This window comes from Pseudophryne corroboree, chromosome 1, assembly GCF_028390025.1.
Source record: "Pseudophryne corroboree isolate aPseCor3 chromosome 1, aPseCor3.hap2, whole genome shotgun sequence".
Classification (NCBI taxonomy): Eukaryota; Metazoa; Chordata; class Amphibia; order Anura; family Myobatrachidae; genus Pseudophryne; species Pseudophryne corroboree.
In genome coordinates, this window is record NC_086444.1 from 631,515,698 (window position 1) to 631,537,886 (window position 22,189).

The following is a 22,189-nucleotide window of genomic DNA, read 5'->3' on the forward strand; positions in this document are numbered from 1 at the left end:
TGACAGGCAGCGGCGCCGGCAGCATGAAAAGCCTTCACCCCCCCCAATCACCTGTGACAGCGGGTGTGTGTGTGTGTGTGTGTGTGTGTGTGTGTGTGTGTGTGTGTGTAGTGCGGTCTTGAAGAGGGAGCGGAGCTACAACGGCACAAGGGACAGGGCTACGCGGGATAGAGGGGCGGAGCTACACGGGGCCAGGCAGCTGAACAGTGGGAGAGTAAGCACTGCAGTGATGGCCAGCCAGACTTGGCAAGTGGAGGGTGAGAGAGAAATGTTTGGGTGGGTGTGTGTGGAGTGTGTATGTGTGTGTGTTTATGTGTTTGTGAGGTGTGTGTGTGTGTGTATATATGTGCGTGCATTATGGCGGGCATTACTGGCGGGCATCATGTATAAGAACACTACTACTGGCGTGCATTACTGGCAGGCAATACGCATAAGGACGCTACTACTGGGGGGCATTACTTATATGGATGCTACTACTGGAAGTAATTACGTATAAGGACGCTACTACTGGGGAGGCATTACGTATAAGAACGCTACTACTGGCGGGCATTACGTATAAGGACGCTACTACTTGGGGGCATTACGTATAAGAACGCTACTACTGGCGGGCATTACATATAAGGACACTATTACTGGCGGCATTATGCGCTGACCCTTTATGAAGTATGGGAGGGCGCACATTTATAGTTTGCAGGGGGGCGCCCAACACCCTAGCACCGGCCGTGGGCCTGCCAGCCCTAGACTAACCTGCTGCCTGTGTGAACACTAAATGTTTGTGCAATATTCTCCAAATATTATCTAATTATTCTCCTTATGGATCCAAAGGCCACTTGCGCGGTCCCTGATGAACATCATATTGACCACCACTGCTCTAGACATCTGCAGGGTACCAACTACCCCATATCGATGGGGGAAGCAGTCAATTTACTTACAATCAAAATCCCGACGGTTGAAATCTCGACAGCAATTGGCCTACGGTCAAAATCCCGACAAGGTCAAAATCCCGACATTTAAAATACCGACAAGGTCAAAATACCGACATGTAAAATGCAGACAGGTCAAAATGCCGACATGAGTTTTTCATTGAAACCGACTTGTTCATACTTTACCATCCCAGTGGACCTGGAGGGGAAATATAAGTGTGCCGAGCGCTGCGAGGCACCGTGCCCGAAGCATGGCGAGTGCAGCGAGCCATGCGAGGGGACGCGGCACACTTATATGATGTCCATGTCGACCTATGTGGACATACACACGAAAAAAAAATGAAAAATGCATGTCGGTATTTTGACCTGTCGGTATTTTGACCTTGTCGGTATTTTGTCCATGTCGGGATTTTGATTGGAGGTATTTCATACCGATCCCATCGATGGGAAACTAGCAGTTGCCCCTCTCGCTTCCTATAAAGCCCTCATAACAAATACATCTTTATTTCAGAATGGACTTTTGATTTGCTGATTTCCCTGATCATCTGTCAGTGTAAAGGTGCATACACACGGTGAGATCCCTGCTATGCCTGATTTTGACTATGCGATTTCCTTTGAACTCCCCCAGAGCCTAGATAGTATAGATCTTGATTATCTGTATTTGAGATTTTGACTAGTTAGTGCCAGTTTTGACTATACTTTGTACTAGATCACAGGTTCTCAAACTCGGTCCTCAGGACCCCACACAGTGCATGTTTTGCAGGTCTCCTCACAGAATCACAAGTGAAATAATTATTTCTACCTGTGGACCTTTTAAAATGTGTCAGTGAGTAATTAATACACCTGTGCACCAGCTGGGTTACCTGCAAAACATGCACTGTGTGGGGTCCTGAGGACCGAGTTTGAGAACCACTGTACTAGATAATTCACTAGATAGTCAAGATTGACTTTCCTGCACAGTCCATCTAGCTTTGTGATACCGACCCCCCGGGAGCGTGCATCGGCTCGAAACGGTAACGCAAGCTGCCTAAAGTTGCATACATATGGTGCGATATGCACTTAACTTTCTTTACGGTTTTGACTATATAGCCAAAATCATAAGGAAAGTTAGTGTATATCGCACCGTGTGTACACAGCTTGAGATGGAGATGTGCGGTCCCGCGGGATCAGCATCACAAAAAGAAATAGACTGTGCAGGCAGCTCAACATTGACTATAATCGTCCGGCCATTCAAATAGTTAATGTCGGCCTGTACAGCGCATTGCGCCGTGTGTATACGTCTTAACACCATGATGTGCATTAACTTTCCTTAAGATTTTGACTATATAGTCATATATAGATTTATCTCAGCTTTACACTGACTCCATCTGTTCCACCCCCCTGACTTATAGGAGCACATATATCTTTACCAGCTGCCCTCATCAGTCACCATGGCGCTCACTGTACATGGAGTAAAACAAAAGCTCACTGCTGAATTACTAATTTACTGCTAGTTCTGAGAATTTGATAGTCTATGCATTTTGATAAAACAGCTAATGATATTAACTATTGTGTTTGTCAAAAAATGCATCAATAACCTATAGAAATTTTGTGTTTGTACTGCATTAAAAGCGATGCTAGATAAAATAAGAATTTACTTACCGATAATTCTATTTCTCGTAGTCCGTAGTGGATGCTGGGAACTCCGTAAGGACCATGGGGAATAGCGGCTCCGCAGGAGACTGGGCACAAAAGTAAAGCTTTAGGACTATCTGGTGTGCACTGGCTCCTCCCCCTATGACCCTCCTCCAAGCCTCAGTTAGGTACTGTGCCCGGACGAGCGTACACAATAAGGAAGGATTTTGAATCCCGGGTAAGACTCATACCAGCCACACCAATCACACCGTACAACCTGTGATCTGAACCCAGTTAACAGCATGATAACAGCGGAGCCTCTGAAAAGATGGCTCACAACAACAAAAACCCGATTTTTGTAACAGCAACTATGTACAAGTATTGCAGACAATCCGCACTTGGGATGGGCGCCAAGCATCCACTACGGACTACGAGAAATAGAATTATCGGTAAGTAAATTCTTATTTTCTCTGACGTCCTAGTGGATGCTGGGAACTCCGTAAGGACCATGGGGATTATACCAAAGCTCCCAAACGGGCGGGAGAGTGCGGATGACTCTGCAGCACCGAATGAGAGAACTCCAGGTCCTCCTCAGCCAGGGTATCAAATTTGTAGAATTTAGCAAACGTGTTTGCCCCTGACCAAGTAGCTGCTCGGCAAAGTTGTAATGCCGAGACCCCTCGGGCAGCCGCCCAAGATGAGCCCACCTTCCTTGTGGAATGGGCTTTTACAGATTTAGGCTGTGGCAGGCCTGCCACAGAATGTGCAAGCTGAATTGTACTACAAATCCAACGAGCAATAGTCTGCTTAGAAGCAGGAGCACCCAGCTTGTTGGGTGCATACAGGATAAACAGCGAGTCAGATTTTCTGACTCCAGCCGTCCTGGAAACATATTTTCAGGGCCCTGACAACATCCAGCAACTTGGAGTCCTCCAAGTCCCTAGTTGCCGCAGGTACCACAATAGGCTGGTTCACGTGAAACGCTGAAACAACCTTAGGGAGAAATTGAGGACGAGTCCTCAATTCTGCCCTGTCCGTATGAAAAATTAGGTAAGGGCTTTTATAGGATAAAGCCGCCAATTCTGACACACGCCTGGCCGAAGCCAGGGCCAACAGCATTACCACTTTCCATGTGAGATATTTTAAGTCCACAGTGGTGAGTGGTTCAAACCAATGTGATTTTAGGAACCCCAAAACTACATTGAGATCCCAAGGTGCCACTGGAGGCACAAAAGGAGGCTGTATATGCAGTACCCCCTTGACAAACGTCTGAACTTCAGGAACTCAAGCCAGTTCTTTCTGGAAGAAAATCGACAGGGCCGAAATTTGAACCTTAATGGACCCTAATTTTAGGCCCATAGACAGTCCTGTTTGCAGGAAATGCAGGAAACGACCCAGTTGAAATTCCTCTGTAGGGGCCTTCCTGGCCTCTGTCAAAGTCAGAAAAATATCCCCATGCACGTTGCCATATTTGCACCGCACACTGGTCCGTGCTGCGCATGCGTACGCTCTCCCGTGAAGGCGCATACCCGCAATAGCGTGCACTCGCAGGCGCGGTATGCGTATTTACGGTAGAGTTTATGTAGTCGTAGCGTGCGACTCATTCGTTACATATTTTCACAATTAATGTAGTTTATAGATCATGATCCCTTTGATAGTTTCTGAAAGTTTGGTTAATATAGAAGGTCCCTGTTTAAAGTAATCCCTCTTTGTATTGTACGAAGGGTCTAACAGGAATCATACAGCAGTGTTTGGCACCCATCGGAAGAGTATTTAATTAGCAATATTCCGGTGTTGGTTTGGAGCGTATTAATCGCTCGTGCGAATAGTTATGGACATAAGAAGTTTATGTCCATTTCTATTATTTACTCATACTCAGGTATGCGGCGGGAAACCTAGTTTCCCACCCACCTGAGCTGTTGGAAATCGTCACAGCCCACCTGTATGAATCAACCTATGACCTTTTGTTGTGATACAGGGTCGAATTCCTTCACCCAATGGACAATGGGATTGTAGGGACTATGAGATTGCATTGTGTGTGGGGCATAAATAGGCAGGCCGACCACATCCAGCTCTCACTCTTCAACGGTTCTCATTGCTGAAAATCGGGTGCTGGATGTCCAGGCGCATGCGATCGTTTACCCTGTGCGTAAGTTTCTCTCCGTAATCATTGTCTTTCTGTGAGCCAATTTCTCTCATCTCTCTCCGTCTCTCTCTCTCTCTTTCCCTTCTCTCTCTCTCTCGTATCTCCCCTAGACTAGTATTGTATTGTATTAGATAGTATTGTATTTTGGTTAGGAAGTCTCTGTTATATTGTAGTGTATCATTTGTACTGTTATCCCCTTTTACAAGTATATTAGATATAATACAGTTAATAGGCTTTGGACCCTAAACCAGTATCTGTGTATTTTTCTATAGTGTTAAGTGTTCACTTGAGCGTCGGTGACGCTCAAGCAGCTTTGTAGTTAGTCAGGTTACACAAGGTTGCACTTACACCCTGTATTCACATTAAGGTATTCTGTGTATTTCATTGGTATAAGGTTTAGACATAAAGGTATAGCGTTGTGAGCGTCTGCGCCGCTGGTGATCTCCTCGTGGTCTCGAGCGTCCGCTACGCCATAGCGAATCATTACTCTAGTCATAGCCAATAACGTGTCCTGTGATCACTGGGCCGTGAGCGAACGTGACGCTTGAGCGTCTCGCCTACGGCTGAGCGATCGTTACGCAACTAGCGTACCATTACGGTACTTCTTAAGTAAACAGCGTACAGTGTTCTTAGACTTCATAAAGGGTTGTTTATACGACAAGGGAATTTAGCATTGTCAATTGGGGACTCGTCCTATCCTTCTCATATCTGCACTAGGTAGATCAGCAGACATTATCCCCCCAGCAAAGGGTGGGAGGTTGTCTCGCAGTGCTGACGGGATAAGCGTCTGCTTCGCTTAGATAAAGAGTGCTGAAGGAATCCGGGAACCAGAAGTAAGAACAAAACGCTTGTGTCTTTTAAAACTGTTTTATTTCTCTTCTGTCTTGCATATACACGCACGCATACATTTATCTGCATTTCTTTTTCAAATTTCGTATATCACTATTCCTGTTTGCCAAGTTTTATAGTTGATAGAAAGTGCTAAAAGAGATTTGCTGTTATTTCATAGTAGAGGTAATAGTTAAAGTATAGACCAACACACGGCTTGTCTGGGAGATAAGGCAGTCAGTGTGGTGTGCGGTAGATGATCAGGGATCATCTACATTGATAAAGGTAGAAATTGTGCTACGGTGGATCTTTGTTTTGCGTACACGTGTCCCTAACAAAAGACTTGCGTACGCAATCCAAACGGCAGACGCACGCAGCGTACATTACGCAACGTAGCGTCTGGTTACGCAACGTAGCTCAAGTCACGAAAAGTTGAATTAGCGCAAAGCGATAATTAGCGCAAAGGCGATAAATAACGCAACGCGTTAAATAACGCAAATCTATTTTTGGAAAAATCTGAAATTTAGTTTAACAGATCCTGCTCCTAATTGGTAACACAGTTGGACTGAAGACAATTTCTGCGCAGAAATAGATATAGAAACAAAGTGTACATGTGTTGAGTGAGTGTGTTTTTATCACATAAGTTTATATAACTTAGAGGTTGAACCAAAAGGAAAGTCGGGTACTCGTCAAGGGACACACGTGTAAGTGACATATACGGTGGCTAGGGAGGCATCCTTGGTTAAATAATATTTGAGCATTAGAGTATAGCGGACCATAAGGTAACAGACCAGGAGGTCATAAGGTAACAGACCAGGAGGTCATTAACAGACGGTAACAGACCAGGAGGTCATAAGGTAACAGGTAAAATAGACAAAGAGGTCCGCTATAAAGGTACAAGAGGCACAACGCCTGGGGTGTTGGTGCAGAACCCATATAGGCCATAAGCTCTTGCTGAAGGAATCGCGGCCGGAAACATCGATTCCATTGATCTTTCAGTACATGACAAGTAGTGCTTATGTACTGAACGATTGGACCGCACGTAATTGTGTGCAGTAGTTAGTAATCTGACCTAATACCATTAGAGTAAAGTGGTCACAAACGCTATCTGTACATTCTGACGTGATTTGTGTAATTTTTTTATTTTTAAAGGGAAGTTCGCTGGTCACTCAGGAACTATCTAACAACCCCACCTTTACTGGAAAGAGTAAGTGTCCTGCGGGTAACCCTCATATGTTCCAGTAAACCGAAGGTTCTTTTGGTAGGGCCCTGTATCGAGTACGCCAGCACCACGTCGGTGTGATCAGGTCGTATTGGTCGAGGTGGGCGAGTGAGTGGGGTACTCGGTAAACCGCCACCGCCGGCCTATTTTTGAATAATTTGGTTTGCTGTAAGGGTTCGCTGAAAACCTTGAGATAAAAATCCAAGGAGGAATAAGCAACACCTGCAGAATTATGGGGGCCAGTTGTTCAGGTAGGGGGCGATCAACCTCGGTTCGGGTTGATTCAGAGAACCGACCCGTTGGGTCGGCAAGGTACATCATGTGTGAAAAATACGGAAGTCACACAGAATCTTTATGTGATGAATGGGAATGACTGTACAAGACAGGGACAAATTCCCAAGAATAGGTAGCTTCAGTCCAGACGTGTTACAAAATTTAAGGAGGAGGATATGTCTCGTAAAATCAACAAAGAGACGAATTCAGCATCATGATTATTTACAGTTATGGCACCAGGAAGGTGAGATACAGAGAGGTTTGGCTCTGGCGGCAGGATCTGGGGCAGTCAGTAAGCTGATATCCTCCTCCACCATACATTGCAGGAGAGAAGTTGATTGCGGAGAGAAACGCACTGGGTTGTAAAACACAAACACTTAGTAGCCCTGTAAATGTAAATGATGTTAACCAAGTAACTCATGCTATTATTAACCCGTGCAAGTTGTACCCTGTTTTGAACCTTCCTCAGGAGTGTGATCAAGAAGAAGATTCGGCAACAATTTCAGCTCTCTCTCTTGCGGCCACCATAGCAGAGACCACAGTAGGCACAGCGACACCCACGAGATTAGTGAAAGCCCCTAGCGGAGGGATAGGTGAGGTCGTGTCAACGGGTAAGTACGGCACCATGCACTACACTGAAACAATTGTACCACAAGTTGTAGAATCTACGCAGAATGAGGCTGTTAGAATTGCTCCTGTAAGGGTAATAGCAGTTCCCAATGGAAAAACAGATGTGTCTGGAGCCACTCCCATAAGGAACATTGCCATGTACACTCCATTTTCCCGAATGGAATTAAGAACAATAGTGTCCGAATTTCCTGACCCCAGGAAAGACTTAGTTGCTAGCCAAAAATACATCAGGGATCTAGGTAACACTGTAGAACCCAACAACAAGGATTGGCAGATACTGCTAAGAGCTTGTTTACCTTCCAATGTCGACGCAACTCAATTCTTAGTTGACTGCGCCTTGGATAAAGATGTACCGCTTACAGACGTGTACAACAAGGATAATGTAAAAAGGATAAATTTACAGCTAAAGGAGTATTTCCCAGCCGTTGTTAAATGGAACAAGATATTCTCCATTAAGCAAAAGGAGTCCGAAACGGCAACAGAATATTTTCACCGGGCACTATTAGAAATGGCAAAGTACACTGGTATAGAAGACATTAAGACCAACCCAAACCATCGAGAAGTAGCAGTATCTGTACTGATGGATGGTTTGAAAGAAACATTAAAAGCTAGGGTACAGACCACACAACCATGTTGGCGAGGTCTGTCAGTGTCCACATTGAGAGAGGCTGCTATTGATCACGACAGAAACATCACTAGGCACAGGGAGTCGCAAAGTGATAAGTTGATGTCCGTAAGTATACAGGCGCTGACCACAAGGCAGCCTGCGTATGTACCACCGAATCCTGTGGGTAAGGCAAGTGTAATGACATGTTTTTCTTGTAACAGACCGGGACACTATGCACGAGAATGTAGAACAAAGAGTGTACAAAGATCTTTTCAACCCCCTAGACAACGACACGACACACGACATTGGGAGCAGGGTCCACAGAGGCGGAGTTTCGAGCCACATACAGGGGAAACAAAAAGATATCCCCCGAACAGAGATTGGCATGCCTCTGGTAGTTCCCAGCTAACCCCCTCACAAGTAGTCGCTGCCAGCGGGATTCAGGGAGGTCAGCATACCCACTAGGGGTGTGGCCATACCTGTAATCTGCAGCCAGTTAAGTTGATTGCCAGTCTTGGAAGTGAACCAGAGATTGCAATCAATGTAGCTGGTAAAACTTTAAACTTTCTTGTAGACACAGGGGCGGCCAAGTCAGTGAGAAATTCGACAGTGGGCATGAGAACCACTGGTAGGACAATTCCAGCCATGGGAGTAACAGGAGTAGTCCAGCACTACCCTGTTAGCAAACCAGCCGAGATTACAATAGGGCCTTTGCATACCAAGCATTCCTTTTTGCTGGCTGCATCGGCACCAACTAATCTCCTAGGTAGAGACTTACTATGTAAAATGGGTTGCGTCATTTATTGTACTCCTGAAGGTGTATTCTTGGACATTCCTGAGAATCACGCTCAGGAGGTACGAGACATGTTAGACTCCCCATCAAAATTAATGTCACATTCCATTATGACAAATAGGAATCCATCCCAAGTAGAAGAGATGATATCTCAGATACCAGAGTCACTTTGGACAAAAGATGGACAGGACACTGGATTAATGGCAAACGTAGCTCCAGTAATTGTACAAGTAAAAGATGGTAGGATAGCTCCAAAAATCCCACAATATCCTCTGAAGCCAGAGGTGGAGTTAGGAGTTTTTCCCGTAATAGAGCGCTTGCTACAACAGGGCATTCTAGTAAGAACGTCCAGCACAGCAAATAGTCCCATCTTCCCTGTTAAAAAGAGTGGGGGGAGGGGTTACAGGCTAGTGCAGGATCTAAGGGGGATTAACAAAATAGTTGAAAGTCAGTTCCCCGTAGTGCCTAATCCAGCTGTCATCCTAATGCAAATTCCTCCCACTGCCAAATTTTTCACTGTTATTGACCTCTGCTCCGCTTTCTTTTCGGTACCTCTGCACCCTGACAGCCAATATTTGTTTGCATTCACATACAGAGGAGTCCAATACGCGTGGACTCGGTTACCCCAAGGTTTCATAGATAGTCCAAGTATATTTTCTCAGGCTTTGCATGATTGTTTACAGTCTTTCCAACCAGACAGTGGATCAGTATTGATACAGTATGTGGACGATTTATTACTGTGTTCAGATTCACTGGAAGCATCTCTGAAGGATACGAAACAGCTCCTGTTTCATCTTTCAGACACAGGTCACAAGGTTTCCAAAGACAAGTTACAATTATGCCAAACTAAGGTAAAATATTTGGGACACTGTCTAACACAAGGACTGAGACACCTGACCGCTGATAGAATCCAAGCCATTAGAGACATGACACTGCCACAAACCCAGCAACAGATCAGGACGTTTTTAGGAATGTGTGGGTATTGCCGTAATTGGATCCCAGGGTTTTCCATATTGGCGTTACCTTTGCAGGAAATGGTCTCTTCAAACAAACCTGATCGGATTTCGCATACAGACGAATCCGAAACAGCATTTGAGAGACTCAAACAGTGCCTAACGCAGGCACCAGCACTAGGTATGCCAGACTATGGGAAACCCTTTGAACTATACGGAACAGAAAGTGCTGGGTGCGCAGCAGGTGTACTAACCCAAAAACACGGTGACGCCAGCAGGCCAGTCGCATACTACAGCGCCCAGCTAGACACGGTAGCGCGATCCCTCCCCACATGCTTGCGTAGCGTTGCGGCGATAGCATTGCTAGTGACAAAAAGCGAAGATGTCGTGCTAGGCCACAACCTCACAATCCATACACCACATGCGGTATCTGCCTTATTGAATTCTGCCCAAACCAGACACGTCTCATCTGCAAGGTTTACAAGATGGGAATTGGCATTAATGGCCCCAGTAAACATCACCATAAGGAGATGCAGCGCATTAAATCCTGCAACTTTTCTCCCAGGTGTGCCTGGTCAGGCACAAAGGGTGGAAGGTGAGAGTGATGGGGAAGGAGGATTTAATGCAAAGGAAGATACACATGATTGTATGGAATATTTGACCCAAAATTTTACCGCAAGGCCTGACATCAGTGACAATCCACTGGAAGATGTAGATCTAACTTTCTACACGGACGGTAGTTGTCACAGACAGTCAGACTCGGGAGACTTGTGTACTGGATACGCAGTCGTAGATGACCAAGACACCATAGAAGCGGAACCGCTAGGCCCACCTCATTCAGCCCAGGTTGCTGAACTGGTCGCCCTAACCAGAGCATGTGAATTGGCTAAGGGTAAGTCAGCCAATATCTACACCGACTCTAGATACGCCTTCGGGGTAGTACATGATTTCGGAGCCCTATGGCGCCTCAGAAATTTCATGACGGCAGCTGGTACACCGATAGCGCATGCAGCATATATAAAAAGGCTTCTAACAGCGATACAGGAACCCGACAGAGTGGCTGTTATCAAATGTAAAGCACATACATATAGCCAAGACCCAGTATCCCTTGGTAACAGCCGAGCAGACGAAGCCGCAAAGCTTGCAGCTGCTACCCCCATACAGACAGACACCACACAACTGATGGTATTTAATACCATCAACACACAAAAGTTGTGTGAGATGCAGAATTTGTGTTCCACACAGGAAAGAGCAGTCTGGAAGGCAAAGGGATATGGCCAGGAGTCCTCAGGGCTCTGGACGGATGGACATGGTAAACCAGTGGCCCCCAGGGCATACCTTCCATGTCTGGCTGAAGCAGCTCACGGGCTGACTCATCTAGGCAAGGAGGGGATGTGCAAATTGGTAAGAGCATACTGGTGCGCCCCAGGATTCTCCTCTCATGCGAGTAAAAGAGCAATGTCATGCCTTACCTGTCTGAGAAAGAATATTGGAAAGGCAATACCTACAGAACCATCCCATATCCCACCTGCCGGCGGCCCTTTCCAGGTAATACAAATCGACTTCATTCAATTACCCCCATGTCGAAATTTGAAATATGTACTTGTTTGTATAGATGTTTTCTCGAATTGGGTCGAAGCTTTCCCAGCAGCTACAAATACCGCTATGTTTACAGCTAAGAAAATTGTGCAGGAATTTGTATGTAGATATGGTATCCCTAGAATCATTGAAAGTGATAGGGGTACCCATTTTACAGGTGATGTCTTTCAAGGAATGTGTAAGTTGATGGGAATTGATAGCAAGCTGCACACTCCGTACCGTCCACAGGCGAGCGCGAAGGTCGAAAGAGTGAACAGCACTATTAAAAATAAATTGAGTAAAGTAATGGCAGAGACAGGATTGACGTGGCCAGAAGCTTTACCCATTGTTTTGTATAGCATCAGAACCACTCCCAGGTCCCCTCTTAATCTGTCTCCTTTTGAAATCTTGTTTGGTCGACAACCGCATGTCATGATTAACCCTCAGGATGATTTGAAATGTAACAATGAAGTAACTGTAAAGTACTTGATTAACATGAGTAAGCAGTTGAGGAATCAAAATGATAATCTGAAGTTGGTGATTCCTGATTTACCAGATAGTAATTGTCATGCCATTGAACCTGGGGATTATGTAATGATACGAAATTTTCTACGCTCAGGTTGTCTTATTGATAGATGGGAAGGACCATACCAGGTCTTATTGACTAGCACCACAGCATTGAAGGTGGCTGAGAGAGAGACTTGGGTCCATTCATCCCACTGCAAAAAGATTGCTGATCCAGAGAAGTCCCGTGATAAGGAACAGACGGTAGAGGTTGTATCACTGGAGTGTCTGTTCCAGGAGGACTGAGGCGGCACCTGAGCCTTGAAGACCGAAAGCAGTTGTCGACTCCCCTCTCCCTTTTATTGTTTTTCTCCACTTCCCATCCCCTCTTCCTTGAAATTTCTTTTTCCCCCTTCTCATTCTTCTCTATTTCCTCCTCAAAGATGGACTTGCCCCAAGAGACTGTGATCCGGATTTTGATGTTAACCGTGATGTTGACCAGAGCAGTCTGTTCCGGCGAGAGTACCATAGAGGTCGAGAGAGGATCTGGAATGGGTTCCGATTATGATGATGGAGGCGTAGTTTTCCAAGATCAACCAAACCAACAAGCAAAGGCGAGTATCAGAAAACGATCCGATAGAAGAAATTGTGATGGATTGTTAGCTGAAGAAAATTGTATCTGTAGGCTCTGTGATAATCTGGTTGAAGATGGATGCATAAAGAAATGCCAATCCAGTTTTAATATCCATATGGACCGGCATCCATTGAGTGACTATCACTCTTTAGTGGGTAATGTGTTAAACAAAACAGATTGTTGGGTATGCTCTCAAGTACCTCAGGGTCATAGCAAATCAGGGCTAGTACCATTTCCTTTAACGTTAGGGGAGGTACTTGAGCTAAGTGGTGGGAGACCGGTGGACCGGAGATTTAACATCTCCAGCCCTCCTAGTTTGAAGCTCCACCAATACCATGTGGATAGGTCCCTCTTATGTTTTAATATCTCCAACCCCCGTAAGCCGGGAAATTGGGAAGTGTCATGGAGCAACCTTACCATGACCTTTTCACACAGAGCAGATAGAATGCCTACAGATACAGAGCTCGTACGCCACATAGCCAGTAGAGGAAAATCTTTCCGGTATCGATATACCTTAGGAAATAGGATTACTAGAGTTGGAGAAGTATCACCAGGATACTGTGCACATATCGTACAAACTGATACGTGCCTTAAGCAGATGGAAGAATTAGGGTCAGGAGATTTCACCTGGAAGGTTTGTAACATGGTCATGTCCTTCTCCGTCCCATATGTTCTCCCCGATGATGCATATTTCATATGCGGGAGAAAGGCGTACAAATGGCTTGCCCCAAACTCTGAAGGATTGTGTTATATTGGAAAAGTATTGCCTGAAGTGATGACTGTTACACATGACAAAATGAAGGACATACACCGTGGTGCCCAAACTCCTTATACTCACACTCACTACGAGCACCGAGTTAAAAGACAACTGTCAGAAAGGTTAGAGCATCCGGCCTCTGATCTTATCCATGAATCCACCGGGATTCAGGTTCTGGTAGCGTTAGATTTCACTCGCACCGCTCGAGGAGTGATGAATTATAGATACATTTCCGCACTCGCCAATTTGTTAGATAATATCACTGAAATGTATGATGACACGTTTAGATACACTGGAAGAGAACTTCAAGCTTACAAAACAGAACTAGTTCAGCATAGGATGGTTCTTAATTATCTTACAGCAGTAACAGGCGGATATTGTGTTACACTGGCAACACAGTACGGCATAAAGTGTTGCACTTATATCACGAATAGCACCGAGGATCCGGTAGAGGTCATAGACCAAAAGATGGATGATATTCTCCAATTGAAGTGGGAATTTCGTCGAAAACACAATCTCACCCTTGCTGCTGTAGGTAATGAGCTGACTGGTTGGGTGTCATGGTTGAACCCGCGAAATTGGTTCTCCGGTTTAGGAGACTGGGCTCAAGGAGTCATAATGGATGTTGGAAAGTTTCTACTATGTATCTTGGGTGTCATTATATCGATTGGATTGATATTTAGATGCGGGCAGGCTTTAATGAGGTGCAAACAAAGTACAAAAGTGATGAGCTTGAGGAGTGAGGAAACCGTAATTAACCTGGATTTGATTTATGACCCAATGATAGAAACCAGAATGTGATGAAAATGCGATTATACGGTCCGTTTCTTTCACCTGTTTTTCTGCTTTTCTCCAAGATACAAAGACCCCCTTGGACGAGGAAGTTGACGAGACGCTATACAGACAACAGACAAGCACCAAAGAAGGATTTTGACCACTTGAGAAATGGACACTTGATGAACTTTGCCATGGATCCCCAGTTTCCCTAGTACTTTTAAACTCACGCTAGCCCAACATTTTTTTGTAAATCCGATGGCTCTGACAAAGCTATTTGCTCATGCCCAAGGAGCAATACAGCGCAAAGAAGACGACTCTCAACAGATACCGAACACAACTTCGACGACAGATGTACATTTCCCTGACATAGAATATCATTGCATTTTCCATAAGTGTTCTTTATCTTCATCTCTACAACCCTCAGGTAATGACACACATAGACGATAGGGAATACAGGCACAGATATCAGCAACCACATACCTCCCCCATTCATGTATCATCAACTAAAATGTGCTCCCCATTTTGTTCAAAATCCGAAAAGAGCTCGGTAAAGTTTGACAGCCCATCCACAGACCTGTACCACAGGATAAGAAGGAATTCAAATGTATACTTCGCAATACCTCGAAGCTTGATTTACAACACGTACGGCACGATGATACATGACCCTCCAAACATGGACTCATACACACATGCTTCTGCTATCACACTAGGTCATACCCTCTTCACACCTACTCCTCTCTCCACACTCACCCAACCATGGAAATGAATTAACCCCTGACATATATTTTTCTCCTTTTGAAATGTTTTAGAAGGTGGCAGTTATTATTGACTGCCAAAGGGTGGACTGTCAAAGTCAGAAAAATATCCCCATGCACGTTGCCATATTTGCACCGCACACTGGTCCGTGCTGCGCATGCGTACGCTCTCCCGTGAAGGCGCATACCCGCAATAGCGTGCACTCGCAGGCGCGGTATGCGTATTTACGGTAGAGTTTATGTAGTCGTAGCGTGCGACTCATTCGTTACATATTTTCACAATTAATGTAGTTTATAGATCATGATCCCTTTGATAGTTTCTGAAAGTTTGGTTAATATAGAAGGTCCCTGTTTAAAGTAATCCCTCTTTGTATTGTACGAAGGGTCTAACAGGAATCATACAGCAGTGTTTGGTACCCATCGGAAGAGTATTTAATTAGCAATATTCCGGTGTTGGTTTGGAGCGTATTAATCGCTCGTGCGAATAGTTATGGACATAAGAAGTTTATGTCCATTTCTATTATTTACTCATACTCAGGTATGCGGCGGGAAACCTAGTTTCCCACCCACCTGAGCTGTTGGAAATCGTCACAGCCCACCTGTATGAATCAACCTATGACCTTTTGTTGTGATACAGGGTCGAATTCCTTCATCCAATGGACAATGGGATTGTAGGGACTATGAGATTGCATTGTGTGTGGGGCATAAATAGGCAGGCCGACCACATCCAGCTCTCACTCTTCAACGGTTCTCATTGCTGAAAATCGGGTGCTGGATGTCCAGGCGCATGCGATCGTTTACCCTGTGCGTAAGTTTCTCTCCATAATCATTGTCTTTCTGTGAGCCAATTTCTCTCATCTCTCTCCGTCTCTCTCTCTTTCCCTTCTCTCTCTCTCTCGTATCTCCCCTAGACTAGTATTGTATTAGATAGTATTGTATTTTGGTTAGGAAGTCTCTGTTATATTGTAGTGTATCATTTGTACTGTTATCCCCTTTTACAAGTATATTAGATATAATACAGTTAATAGGCTTTGGACCCTAAACCAGTATCTGTGTATTTTTCTATAGTGTTAAGTGTTCACTTGAGCGTCGGTGACGCTCAAGCAGCTTTGTAGTTAGTCAGGTTACACAAGGTTGCACTTACACCCTGTATTCACATTAAGGTATTCTGTGTATTTCATTGGTATAAGGTTTAGACATAAAGGTATAGCGTTGTGAGCGTCTGCGCCGCTGGTGATCTCCTCGTGGTCTCGAGCGTCCGCTACGCCATAGCGAATCATTACTCTAGTCATAGCCAATAACGTGTCCTGTGATCACTGGGCCGTGAGCGAACGTGACGCTTGAGCGTCTCGCCTACGGCTGAGCGATCGTTACGCAACTAGCGTACCATTACGGTACTTCTTAAGTAAACAGCGTACAGTGTTCTTAGACTTCATAAAGGGTTGTTTATACGACAAGGGAATTTAGCATTGTCACCTCGCACCACGCAACATATTTACGCCAAATACGGTGATAATGTTGTGCGGTTACATCCTTCCTGGCTTTGATCAGGGTAGGGATGACTTCATCCGGAATGCCTTTTTCCTTCAGGATCCGGAGTTCAACCGCCATGCCGTCAAACGCAGTCGCGGTAAGTCTTGGAACAGACAGGGTCCCTGCTGGAGCAGGTCCCTTCTTAGAGGTAGAGGCCACGGGTCCTCTGTGAGCATCTCTTGAAGTTCCGGGTACCAAGTCCTTCTTGGCCAATCCGGAGCCACGAGTATAGTTCTTACTCCTCTCCGTCTTATAATTCTCAGTACCTTGGGTATGAGAGGCAGAGGAGGGAACACATACACTGACTGGTACACCCACGGTGTTACCAGAGCGTCCACAGCTATTGCCTGAGGGTCCCTTGACCTGGCGCAATACCTGTCTAGTTTTTTGTTGAGGCGGGACGCCATCATGTCCACCTTTGGTTTTTCCCAACGGTTCACAATCATGTGGAAGACTTCTGGATGAAGTCCCCACTCTCCCGGGTGGAGGTCGTGCCTGCTGAGGAAGTCTGCTTCCCAGTTGTCCACTCCCGGAATGAACACTGCTGACAGTGCTATCACATGATTTTCCGCCCAGCGAAGAATCTTTGCAGCTTCTGCCATTGCCCTCCTGCTTCTTGTGCCGCCATGTCTGATTACGTGGGCGACTGCCGTGATGTTGTCTGACTGGATCAGCACCGGCTGACCTTGAAGCAGAGGTCTTGCTAGGCTTAGAGCATTGTAGATGGCCCTTAGCTCCAGGATATTTATGTGAAGTGATGTCTCCAGGCTTGACCACAAGCCCTGGAAATTTCTTCCCTGTGTGACTGCTCCCCAGCCTCTCAGGCTGGCATCCGTGGTCACCAGGACCCAGTCCTGAATGCCGAATCTGTGGCCCTCTAGAAGATGAGCACTCTGCAACCACCACAGGAGAGACACCCTTGTCTTTGGTGACAAGATTATCCGCTGATGCATCTGAAGATGCGACCCGGACCATTTGTCTAGCAGATCCCACTGGAAGGTTCTTGCGTGGAATCTGCCGAATGGGATTGCTTCGTAGGAAGCCACCATTTTTCCCAGGACCCTTGTGCATTGATGCACTGAGACTTGGCCTGGTTTTAGGAGATTTCTGACTAGCTCGGATAACTCCCTGGCTTTCTCCTCCGGGAGAAAAAACTTTTTTTTTTTTTTTTTGGACTGTGTCCAGGATCATTCCTAGGAATAGAAGGCGTGTCGTTGGGATCAGCTGCGATTTTGGAATATTGAGAATCCAACCGTGCTGCCGCAACACTATTTGAGATAGTGCTACCCCGACTTCCAACTGTTCCCTGGATCTTGCCCTTATCAGGAGATCGTCCAAGTAAGGGATAACTATAACTCCCTTCCTTCGAAGGAGTATCATCATTTCGGCCATTACCTTGGTAAAGACCCGGGGTGCCGTGGACAAGCCAAACGGCAGCGTCTGAAACTGATAGTGACAATTCTGTACCACAAACCTGAGGTACCCTTGGTGAGAAGGGTAAATTGGGACATGTAGGTAAGCATCTTTGATGTCCAGAGACACCATATAATCCCCTTCTTCCAGGTTTGCAATCACTGCTCTGAGTGACTCCATCTTGAATTTGAACCTCTGTATGTAAGTGTTCAAGGATTTTAGATTTAAAATTGGTCTCACCGAGCCGTCCGGCTTCGGTACCACAAACAGTGTGGAATAATACCCCTTTCCCTGTTGCAGGAGGGGTACCTTGATTATCACCTGCTGGGAATACAGCTTGTGAATGGCTTGCAATACTGCTTCCCTGTCTGAGGGAGACGTCGGTAAAGCAGACTTTAGGAAACGGCGAGGGGGAGACGTCTCGAATTCCAATTTGTACCCCTGAGATACCACCTGAAGGATCCAGGGGTCCACTTGCGAGTGGGCCCACTGCGCGCTGAACTTCTTGAGACGGGCCCCCACCGTGCCTGAGTCCGCTTGTAAAGCCCCAGCGTCATGCTGAGGACTTTGCGGAGGCGGGAGAGGGCTTCTGTTCCTGGGAACTGGCTGTGTGCTGCAGCCTTTTTCCTCTCCCTCTGCCACGGGGCAGAAATGAGGAGCCTTTTGCCCGCTTGCCCTTATGGGGCCGAAAGGACTGCGCCTGATAATACGGCGTCTTCTTATGTTGAGAGGCTACCTGGGGTAAAAATGTGGATTTTCCAGCAGTTGCCGTGGCTACCAGGTCTGATAGACCTACCCCAAATAACTCCTCCCCTTTATAAGGCAATACTTCCATGTGCCTTTTGGAATCCGCATCACCTGACCACTGCTGCATCCATAACCCTCTTCTTGCAGAAATGGACAGCGCGCTAACTCTTGATGCCAGTCGGCAAATATCCCTCTGCGCATCACGCATATATAAAAATGCATCTTTTAAATGCTCTATAGTCAGTAATATACTGTCCCTATCTAGGGTATCAATATTTTCAGTCAGGGAATCTGACCACGCCACCCCAGCACTGCACATCCAGGCTGAGTCGATTGCCGGTCGCAGTATAACACCCGTGTGACTGTATATACATTTTAGGATATTCTCCTGCTTTCTGTCGGCAGGTTCCTTTAGGGCGGCCGTATCAGGAGAGGGTAGTGCCACCTGTTTAGACAAGCGTGTGAGCGCTTTATCCACCCTAGGGGGTGTTTCCCAACGTGCCCTATCCTCTGGCGGGAAGGGGTATGATGCCAATAACCTTTTAGGAATTATCAGTTTTTTATCGGGGGAAACCCACGCCTCATCACACACTTCATTTAATTCCTCGGATACAGGAAAAACTACAGGCAGTTTTTTCTCACCAAACATAATACCCTTTTTAATGGTACTTGTATTATCAGAAATATGCAAAACATTTTTCATTGCCTCAATCATGTAACGTGTGGCCCTACTGGAAGTTACATTTGTCTCATCATCGTCGACACTGGAGTCAGTATCCGTGTCTGTGTCTGCCATCTGAGGTAACGGGTGTTTTAGAGCCCCTGATGGCGTTTGAGACCCCTGGACAGGCACAAGCTGAGTAGCCGGCTGTCTCATATCGTCAACTGTCTTTCGTAAAGAGCTGACATTGTCACGCAATTCCTTCCATAAGCTCATCCACTCAGGTGTCGACTCCCTAGGGGGTGACAACTCTATTATAGGCAATTGCTCCGCCTCCATCTCATTTTCCTCCTCAAACATGTCGACACAATCGTACCGACACACCGCACACACACAGGGAATGCTCTGATAGAGGACAGGACCCCACTAGCCCTTTGGGGAGACAGAGGGAGAGTATGCCAGCACACACCAGAGCGCTATATATAGACAGGAATACCACTATATAACGTGCTTTTCCCTTTATATCTGCTGTTATTATCAAAACTGCGCCAAATTAGTGCCCCCCCTCTCTTTTTTACCCTTTTCTGTAGTGCAGGACTGCAGGGGAGAGTCAGGGAGACGTCCTTCCAGCGGAGCTGTGATGGAAAATGGCGCCCGTGTGCTGAGGAGATAGGCTCCGCCCCCTTCTCGGCGGCCTTTTCTCCCGCTTTTTGGTGAATTCTGGCAGGGGTTAAAATACATCCATATAGCCCTGGGGGTTATATGTGGTGTATTTTCGCCAGCCAAGGTGTTTTACATTGCTGCTCAGGGCGCCCCCCCCTAGCGCCCTGCACCCTCAGTGACCGGAGTGTGAAGTGTGCCTGAGGAGCAATGGCGCACAGCTGCAGTGCTGTGCGCTACCTTGTTGAAGACTGATGTCTTCTGCCGCCGATTTTTCCGGACCTCTTCTTGCTTCTGGCTCTGTAAGGGGGCCGGCGGCGCGGCTCTGGGACCGGACTCCGAGGCTGGGCCTGTGTTCGGTCCCTCTGGAGCTAATGGTGTCCAGTAGCCTAAGAAGCCCAAGCTGGCTGCAAGCAGGCAGGTTCGCTTCTTCTCCCCTTAGTCCCTCGATGCAGTGAGCCTGTTGCCAGCAGGTCTCACTGAAAATAAAAAACCTAAAACTAAACTTTCACTAAGAAGCTCAGGAGAGCCCCTAGTGTGCACCCTTCTCGGCCGGGCACAAAAATCTAACTGAGGCTTGGAGGAGGGTCATAGGGGGAGGAGCCAGTGCACACCAGGTAGTCCTAAAGCTTTACTTTTGTGCCCAGTCTCCTGCGGAGCCGCTATTCCCCATGGTCCTTACGGAGTTCCCAGCATCCACTAGGACGTCAGAGAAAATGCCATTCTAGTATACCGATGCTTTCAAGCTTACAATAATGGAGAGTCACTATATAAAATGCACCATGTATTTCAATGGAACTGTTTGGGTGCAAAATACAGAAATAACAATTGCCACTTCATGGTCATTATTGTATCCCAATAACACTACTATTATTACCAATAGATTAACTAACGTATGCCATTAAACTGCGGAATTCCTCATTGCTGCTTCCCTTTACCCAAGTGGATTCTACCTCACCCACAGATGATGAGCCTGTAGAGAAAGGACCAATGATATATTAGAATTAGGCTCCCACCTTGCATTATAGTAGCAGTTTTAATCGCTGGGTGTGAAAATGGAGATCATTCCAAACTACCCCAAACCCACTTATGCGGTTACTCTTGGCTGCAAGTGTTGCGTTTTTCCAAACACTGCTTTGTTCATTCACTAGTGTTAGAACAATGTGTATTTCAATGTAATCTGAACACAACAAAAACGACAAAATACACATCATCGCGTGTGAGGCCTTAAGCAGAGGAAAACCACGGCGCCTCATGGAAAATGAAGTAAGCTAACACATAAGCAGCCTTTGAATAGCATTGTCATGTATTAGAGTGGTCATTTTATACCATCACTGCATAACATTATAATTATTATAGATCATTTTCAGTATTTTTCTTTGCACATGCAGAGACAGCACTGCTCCACCATGCAGATTTCCTTCATTCATTTCTGCTGTCTAGAAGAACTGCCATTCAAAATCTTAATCAGCAAAGCCATCAGGATAACAAGACATACTAAGTATATACGGAACAAAAGGAGAAACATTGCCACCATTTAAAATAAATAACATTTTAGGGAAAACATTTCCATGGAGAAAGTGTGCACAGCCTCTGAGCATTAGGTACAGTTGGCAGCCATATTACTGCTTCAGAAAACTTCTGATAATTGTACTCTGATCCTGTACCTAGAACTCCAAAACTCAAACAGGAAAGCTCTGCAGCGACTACTACAAGGTAACTGATTCTAAAGTAACAATGGACATACAAAATCACACAAGTGCACATAATCAGGATTTATCGGATGCTATCTCACCATGCTGACGTTGGTTCTGTAAAGGGTTTTGTTGTAAATGGGATTTACACTTCCTCAGCCATGTGAGGGGGGAGAACAGCTGCAAAAGGGTACTGCGCTACTGTCCCTTTAAGGAAGTCAATGCTTGTGCTTGCAGCTAAGCCAGTCAGACGTCGGCACTGCGATGACTGACAGCCAGGCAACCAATCGCCGGCTAGTATGAGGCATTGCTAGGCTGTTACCTTGTTATTTATATTTTATCAATGTATCCGGGTAGCATGGGCCGGGTTACAGCGCGATGTGCATGCCGGGAGATGTAGGAGATAGGGGTCAGTCACAGTGTCAAATATGATGGTTTGCCGTAGTCTTCATCGATGGATGCCATCGATGGCGATGGTGACTCAAGC

At 46.0% G+C, this 22,189-nt stretch overlaps 1 protein-coding gene across 3 annotated transcripts in view; it reads right to left on the reverse strand.

Annotated features, from left to right (window-relative positions):
• Nucleotides 1–21,949, reverse strand: part of TMEM161A (transmembrane protein 161A) — an 80,006-nt gene extending 58,057 nt beyond the window's left edge. The window contains exon 1 of one of the 3 annotated variants that reach the window (XM_063914549.1): nucleotides 21,804–21,949. In XM_063914549.1, coding sequence (XP_063770619.1) covers nucleotides 21,804–21,806 — 3 coding nt within the window. In that variant the 5' untranslated portion in view covers nucleotides 21,807–21,949. Of the gene's footprint in view, nucleotides 1–20,885; nucleotides 20,976–21,803 lie in introns of those variants that run through there. The other 2 variants (XM_063914548.1, XM_063914550.1) reach the window with 2 other exon arrangements.
• Between the last annotated feature and the right edge of the window lie 240 nt (nucleotides 21,950–22,189).